Genomic DNA, 7912 nt, shown 5'->3' with positions numbered 1-7912 from the left:
GACCAGCGGAGACATCCCAGATGGGGACATTTGGGTCACCAGCTCCGCCACTCTGATCGCACTCTTAATTATTCTGGTCACATCTGTTATGTAAACTGCGACCGGGCCATAAAAGCCGTCCTCCCAAGAATGGCAAAGGCGGCGTCGCAAAGACAAAGCCCCAAAACTTGGGAACGGGGTTGAACTCCTGCTCCTCGTGCGTTGCAAAAATTAAAAACGAAAGCCACGCACTTGGTTTTGGCAAGTAGGGGGAGAGGAAGAAGGACCGAACCTGTTTGGGTTTTTCCAAGTCCAAACCCAAGGCCCGAAGGCAGAGGACCCGGGATCCATAAATAAGCAGCCGCTTGTCCTGGAGCCCAAAAAGGAAGAAACTTAATTTTGAAAATACTCTGCCCTACACAACACCTTTTTTAAATGTAAAATAATATGGCGGGCACAGTGGTCTAATAACAGTCAGTCTTGAAATTTCGGATAAGTCCATTGCCATAGTTAAATAAATACAAATTAAATCTAAAATTTTTTCAGATCTACCTATGCTTACAACATGCCCATTTATTATTGAATACTTATGCTTTTAAGTTGTCAAAATATACCTAGAAATATATTATTCTTTTAAAAAAGAGGACAATTAGCCTTATTTTGAGAATTTTACATTAATACTATTATAAAACCAAACAGATTTTGATAGCATACCAACTAATCACCTAGCCATTCCTATTTTTCAAAAGCAAATTACTTATAGAATAAAATAAAATTGTTTTTTAGTTCCTGGCGAAGCTAACAAAATCTACAGCTCAAATGACAAAAATGTCTACTTTTCCTTAAATTTTAAAATGCACAAAATAGATTATCTTGTTAAATGTTTAGAGACACTATGTTCCCCACCTTTTCCCCTGATTTTCCTTGGGACGGCGGCCATCAATTTTTTCAGGATTTCGCTTGATCCGCAGTTTCATCAGTCGCGACACCCTCCTTCAATCCGCCCATCCCCTCTGCGCCTGGGAAGCCTCCTTGGGCCACCCCAAACCGTATTTTTAATTAATGTTGACCGCAATTTGTGCCTGGTCCTCCGGCAGCAGCTGCTCTTCTTTTTATCGGGTTCTGTTTATCAGGCGCCCTTTGGGTCGTCGCCAGGTAGCCCTTGGGTTATTGCGAGATTCACAAAAAGCGCTCCAAGGGGCCAACGACCAAGTGCTAGAACGGAATAGAGCCGCAACAACAACCAGTTTGCTGTGGGCAACGGAAGCCGTTGCCTTACTCGGCGGCGGTCAACGAAACCAATTAACTGTACTCGCAGTGGACCTGACTTGGCCAAGTAGGTCTGCTCCGGCCATCCGTGGAGCACTCCAGTCCCCTTTCCCTTCGACGAGACCGCAAGGGTCTGCTGCTCGTGTCGCTGGCAGATGGCATATCAATTACCTGCTGCGGTCGCTCGCTTCCTGGCGGCGAAACAGAACCAGAAACAGAGCTGAAAACCAGCTGGGCCCGAGATCGCCGAGGAGAGGCCAACTAATTGCAGTATAAGAGCTTCCTGGAGCCACAGAAACTAGTTCTGCAGTGACCACAACAAAAACAGACAGCGGGGTGCTTGTGGGCTGTGCCTCAGCAGCAAATGCAATACATTTCGAGGAGATGTGGTTTCACAAAATGTACATATATTTACTTAGATGGTTAACCGTGGTTTTGTCGATGGATAGGCACCAGCCCGGATCCCAGATCGTAGATGGATGAAACGTCTACTTCAACTTCTTCTTGGGGCGCAGGTTGTTGGTGTGTCCGCACTTCTTCTTGCGGCAGTTGGTGGCACGAGGATGCAGACGGGCGTAGCACTTGCGGCAGATCATCTTGTCGCAGTTGTACTTCTGGGCCAGGATCCTGAGCGAGGGCTCGATGATACCACCGCGCAGGCGGAGCACCAGGTGGAGGGTCGACTCCTTCTGGATGTTGTAGTCGGACAGGGTGCGTCCGTCCTCCAGCTGCTTGCCGGCGAAGATCAGACGCTGCTGATCTGGGGGGATGCCCTCCTTGTCCTGGATCTTGGCCTTCACATTCTCGATGGTGTCCGAAGGCTCCACCTCCAAGGTGATGGTCTTGCCGGTGAGGGTTTTCACGAAGATTTGCATGGTGGCGGCGTCGCTGTGGGATGGGATGATAGGTTGAGTATAAGCTGCATTTACTGGGGCAACTCGAGGTTCCCAGAAAGCGGGCGCGGATTCGAGGTTAGGTCCGACCTGCTGGCATGTTTTCCGGAAAGATCGCATTCCACAGGTCGGCCCTCCCGGCTTTTCGCTTTTTCCAATTCACAAACACGTCGCTGAACGGTGGGAGCTCTACATTCTGCCACGTGTTTGCTTTATTTTCCCCATTTTCGCAATATTTTATAGAAACTCACCAGAGAAACGTGCAACCAAATGCTATTCACAAGAGAAAAGAGTGACCGTGGGATTGTTAAAGATGTGGAAGTTTTTTACCGCTTTTATTTTTAAAGATTTCCGCACATATCATACAAGGTCACACTGAACATATCGATATTTTAGTCTTTCTATCGATAGTTTCTAATATTACAAAACGGTCACCCTGAAAATTCTACATACACTTACACCGATAACTGTCGATAACAATTGAATGAGATTTAACATGAACTTAACAGTGCTCAATATTTGAGAGAAAATGTAAAGCCAATGTTACCGCCATTCAAGAAACATTAAAATTTTTTGGAGCGCTGCTTAAAACTTATTCAAATGTATACTTTAGCAGTAAAACTCATAAATCAATTTTTTCGGCAAATACGTTATTTTCAATTTAAGGTACATAATTGCATTTTGGATAAGCCAAGTATGAATAAAGTCGGTTGAGAAGTATTTGTGTATATATTGAATAAAACAATAAGACTAGGAAGGAAGATCAGATCAAATTTTCATTGAGGAAGGATAAATTTATAAAGTATAAATTATAAATAAAGTGGTATTTATGAGCACTAAATTCAACCTTAGATGCATCCGGTTTCTGTGGCACAAGATTATACTTACTCTTTGCAATAGGTTCAGTTGTTGTTGTTAGCACCTTAATAATTAAAAATGTATGCAAACTGTGATGGAAAGTAATGCACCCCCTTAGATCAAAAAATGTGTAGTAGGTATAGTATGGATAAACTCTATGTTCAAAATCACTTTCAAATTTTGGCGGTCACGCTGTTAAGTGTATCGATATCTGTCGACATGATGTATTCTACATTATTCTACATTCTACATAGAAATGTACCGATATATATAACGACCCATCGATACATCTTTATGGCGGGAAAGAAATATTAGTTGGTCATTTCTAAAAAACAAATAGCATTTCGAAAAAAAATTTATTAAACATTCAAAATCTACATAACATTCTGTTTTTGCAGTGGCTTCATTCGTGTGTCGTGTCGTCTGTTACCCGTGTGGTGTGACCAGCCTGTGCCATGTCATTCTCGATTTCGATAGCCCGATAGCCACCACCTGATATTTAAGAACGATACGATAGAAGTTGCGGAAAAACGAAAAGGAATAAAGGGAAAAACGTGAAAAACGTGAAAACCCTTTGAACATGTCGAAAGCAGGCGAAGGTCAGCCCGCAGCGGAGGGAGCGGTGAGTAGCGGGAAGCCCCTGGAATTTGCCCCGACGCACTGACAACCCCGACCTCGTTCTCGTATTTTCCGCAGGTAATTGCAGGCAATGGGAACGCTGAGGTGGCCCAAAACGAGGGGCAGGCCGAGGGCCAACCGCCCCAGAACCAGCCCAGCCGCATGGAGTCCTTCTTCGCGATGACCAAGTCCCTAATCCTGCGCGCCCTGATCATTTACTTTGTGAGCTCCTTCTTCCGGCGCCCCGCTCCCGAGGCCGCCACGCAGGACAAAACTGCGGCGAACGCCGGGCCCAAGATCACGGCCTGGAACTACTTCGAGAACGGCACGGACTTCGACCTGCACGTGTGGCTGTCGGAGCACCCCGACGTGGTCAACTTCCAGCAGAAGGGCAATCTCCTCTGGCTGCAGGAGGACCTCACCTACGGCGACTGGACGTCGGGTGTGAATGGCGATGGCATCTATAGCCACAGCCTGAAGCTCAAGACCAGCCAGCATCTGATGAACAATGGCAGCGTGTACCTCCACGCCTTCGTCACCCGTTCCGGCATGAGTCCCGATCCGCAGTCCCCCAATTACGCCACCAACGGGCACATGGGCCACCAGCAGCACCAGCTGAACAAGTTCAAGAAGCTGAAGGTGAACCGCAACTACAACCTGCTGGCCAGCGAGAAGGAGAAGCTGGAGCACGAGCTCAAGCATGCGAATCTCAAGGACACCGTTGTGTCCCACTGGCATCCCAACCTGACGGTCAATCTGGTGGTGGATCAGACCAACTGGGCCCAGGGCTCTGTGCCGCCACCACTCGATGAGTACGTGAAGTTCGTGGACGGCGGAAAGACCTATCTGCCCATCGTGTTCGTCAACGACTATTGGAACCTGCAGCGGGAGTACCAGCCCATCAATGAAACCACCCCCGAGTTGGAGCTTCACCTCACCTTCCAGCCCCTGGGCATGTTTAAGTGGCAGTTGTATGCCGCCAAGCAGATGAAGAACAAGTGGGCCGGCAACATGCTGGGCGAGCTGATGGCCGCCAGTCAGCCGGAGGAGAGCGACGAGGACCAGGACTCGCTGAAAGAGACGCTGCTGGACACCAACGTCTATCTGCTGGGCATCACCGTGGCCGTTTCCATACTGCACTCGGTGTTCGAGCTGCTGGCCTTCAAGAACGACATCCAGTTCTGGAACAACCGCAAGTCGCTGGAGGGACTGTCAGTGCGATCCGTGTTCTTCGGCGTCTTTCAGTCGCTGATTATCCTGCTGTACGTGCTGGACAACGAGACCAACTTCATGATCCGCATCTCCTGCGTCGTGGGCCTCGGCATCGAGGTGTGGAAGATCCACAAGGTGGTGGACATCAACTACGACCACGACCAGAAGATTCTGGGCGTGCTGCCGCGCATCAGCTTCCAGGACAAGGGCTCTTACTCGGAGAGCTCGACCAAAGACTACGACAAGTTGGCCTTCAAGTACCTGGGCTGGGCCTGTTTCCCGCTGCTGGTGGCCTACTTCGTCTACTCCCTGATCTACAACGAGCACAAGGGGTGGTACTCCTTTGTGCTCAACATGCTCTACGGCTACTTGCTGACCTTCGGCTTCATCCTGATGACGCCGCAGCTGTTCATCAACTACAAGCTGAAGTCGGTGGCCCACATGCCGTGGCGCATGATGACCTACAAGTTCCTCAACACCTTCATCGACGACATCTTCGCGTTTGTCATCAAGATGCCCACCATGTACCGGCTGGGCTGCTTCCGCGACGACATCATCTTCTTTGTGTTCCTCTACCAGCGCTGGCAGTACCGCGTCGATCTCAAGCGTGTGAACGAGTTCGGCTTCTCCGGGGAGATGGAGCAGCAGCATGCCGCCAAGGTGGAGGGCCAGACTCCCAACGGGGCCATCGAAGCTCCCGAAGCTGCGCCAGCGACCAAAAAGACAGCCGCACAAAAGAAGCAGGACTAGAAGGAGTGTGGGACTGTAGCCACATTATGCATAAGCATTAGAAGACGCAATAGCCATATACTCCACCCCCAATATGTATGTAATCACTCTCCAGTATACATAGTCAAGTAACCCCGATAGCATCATTTTTAGGGCTAATTGTACGTACGTATGTTTATGTTTTTGTTTTCGTGCCCCTCGCGATTCTTTTCGCAGCGTTGGAAGATCAAATAAATTAAGTGTGAGATGATCCAAATGCGTGGCATTATCTAATCTGTGGTCTGCTAAATGGGGCTGAAAAATGATAGATAAGCTGGCTTATCAGGGTGATACCAGGGACCTGGTCACATAGCAGAGATAAAATTTGTACAGATACAGGGTTATTTATCTGAGGGTTTATTTTCCCTTCAGCAATTCAGCAGCTTAGAGAATACCCTAATTGGTTGGTGTTCTGCCAATTAAAAAAATTTATTCAAATAAATGTTGAATTGTACAACACTATAGTAGAGCCATTTACAGCACTGGTGGAAAAGCGCGCCACAATTTGAATTCAAAAAGCAGTCGTTAAACAATTTCGATTGAATAGGGACAATAACTAACTAAAATAATTTCTTATTTTCAGTAAATTGAAAAAAACAGGCAGACATATGTCTAGGAAAAAGGAAATTAAGTTATGATAGGATCTTTAAAAAGTGAAAGCTAAAACTAGGATTATAAAATCCTCGAGAATTTTCCAAAACTGTTGTTTCAAACAGGTCTGGAAACGTAGATTTTTCGGAAGTGAAAACGGGAGAGAATCACACCCACGTCTCTGGACTTTGGCATCGCCCACAAGCAGTCGGAAATGGAACGAACTCACTTTGTGGCAGAAGTGCTGGGACTGGGATCGAAAGAGGCACAATAACTGCGGCAGCAGCATGTTGCGTCGTAGGCTCAGCTATTTTTATTGGCCTGCCTTGTGGCTCCAATCGCAGCCAGAAGAGCCGCAGCCCAGGCCAAAACCAGGACTTGGAAGTTGGAGTTGGGAGCTCGGAGCTGGGCTTTGCGTGTTTTTGTAATATTTCTCAAAAGATAAGAATGCGACCGGACCGGGCTGCCGCTGAAGTTTCTACTGAGCTTTCTGTTGCCGAGGCACTTGGCCTGGCATTTAGGCAGCGACCACGACCAAGACGACATTCATAAAGAAATAAAATCGGACAAAACTCTTGTTATGCTCTTTTTACTGCACTAAGTGACAGTTTTACGAGGCAGCCAGCAAGTCGCGGTACTCGGCTGAGGTTGCTCTGCTGATTCTGGTTGCTTGGAGGTTCCCAACTCGCAACTGCCAACCTCCCATGCCATTCCATGTGGTCTAGGCCTCGCTGGAGGAGCACAATGTGCGCACCCGACCCTATTTCTAAGCCCATTCCCCCGGGCACCACTGAAGCCCCTGAATATTCACACAGATTACGATCGATGGGGAATCGGCGGGCTCTCTCGCTTAGATTTTTGAGTGCTGCCAGGGCTGTCAGGAATTCCTGGAATCTCTCCAGTCCCAGATTCGAATTTCCAGCCTAATAAGAATAAAGATGGCCAGCCAGCTAGCGACATCCGACAGGCAGCATCCAGCAGTCGTCTGCAGGCCAGATTTGAGAGCCCAGACAGACACTCATTCTCGGTTCAGGCCTTCCTTTCTGCAGTGAGAGAAGTCGGGGAAAATGATCATCAAAATGTTATTGGGTCTACAAATAATCAATAACAAGCAAGAATGGTATAATGCAACCTAAGCATTTAAAATCAAAAGATGATCTATTGGTTTTTAAAAATGTTTTACGATCATGTTATATGGATTAAGCCTATCCTTAAATATAATTATAATACGGAAGAACTTTATGTTGCAATAGAAATTGAAGACTAGCATTACAAAATTGCTCATAAATGTATCTAAAAGTATGCTATGATATATTAAAAAAAAAAGAAAGTACTTCGTACAAGTGCTTTAAACTGCTAGCAAACTTTAAAACACCTTTAAATGTGACCTAAGCCCTCAATGGGGTTCAATTTGACGACTTATTTAAAGTGATAATTTCTAGGACTCCCTGAATTTCCTCAGTGCACAGGTTTAGGGCACGCATGAAGCAGGCAGATCGAAGCGGCGATGGCGACTGAGAGCTAGGCTCACATTCACACCAGCAACATCGCCACCATCGCCAGAATCAGAAAACAACAAAATCGGCGAAGGGAAGTAAAACGCAGGTCCCAAACACAAAATACAAAACACCAAACGCCGAAATTCCAGAAAGCCAAAAAAAATGAGGCACCACCACCAGCAGCAACAACAGCAACAGCAACAACAACGGCAAAGTAAACGACAA

At 47.0% G+C, this 7912-nt stretch overlaps 2 protein-coding genes across 2 annotated transcripts; one reads left to right on the top strand and one right to left on the bottom strand.

Annotated features, from left to right (window-relative positions):
* Positions 1-1588: 1588 nt before the first annotated feature.
* LOC119548169 (ubiquitin-60S ribosomal protein L40) lies at positions 1589-2498 on the bottom strand. Its single transcript, XM_037855280.1, has 2 exons — positions 2393-2498; positions 1589-2136 (listed from the first exon to the last, which is right to left on the bottom strand). The coding sequence occupies exon 2, from the start codon at positions 2121-2123 to the stop codon at positions 1737-1739; it is 387 nt and encodes a 128-aa protein (XP_037711208.1). The 5' UTR covers positions 2124-2136; positions 2393-2498; the 3' UTR covers positions 1589-1736.
* A 963-nt stretch (positions 2499-3461) lies between these two features.
* Positions 3462-5814, top strand: LOC119548008 (cleft lip and palate transmembrane protein 1 homolog). The gene is made up of 2 exons (XM_037855073.1): positions 3462-3621; positions 3696-5814. The coding sequence occupies exons 1-2, from the start codon at positions 3580-3582 to the stop codon at positions 5577-5579; spliced, it is 1926 nt and encodes a 641-aa protein (XP_037711001.1). The 5' UTR covers positions 3462-3579; the 3' UTR covers positions 5580-5814.
* Positions 5815-7912: the final 2098 nt, after the last annotated feature.

The sequence above is a fragment of the Drosophila subpulchrella genome, chromosome 2L (genome assembly GCF_014743375.2).
Source record: "Drosophila subpulchrella strain 33 F10 #4 breed RU33 chromosome 2L, RU_Dsub_v1.1 Primary Assembly, whole genome shotgun sequence".
NCBI classification, from domain to species: domain Eukaryota; kingdom Metazoa; phylum Arthropoda; class Insecta; order Diptera; family Drosophilidae; genus Drosophila; species Drosophila subpulchrella.
This window is presented reverse-complemented; position numbering and strand designations above follow the sequence as displayed.

Excerpts from the sequence above, each read along its gene's own strand:
- LOC119548169 (XM_037855280.1), bottom strand. The coding sequence starts at position 2,123 with ATGCAAATCTTCGTGAAAACCCTCACCGGCAAGACCATCACCTTGGAG.
- LOC119548008 (XM_037855073.1), top strand. The coding sequence starts at position 3,580 with ATGTCGAAAGCAGGCGAAGGTCAGCCCGCAGCGGAGGGAGCG. Across the intron at positions 3,622-3,695 it reads AGCCCGCAGCGGAGGGAGCG|GTAATTGCAGGCAATGGGAA; the intron begins GTGAGTAGCGGG and ends TATTTTCCGCAG.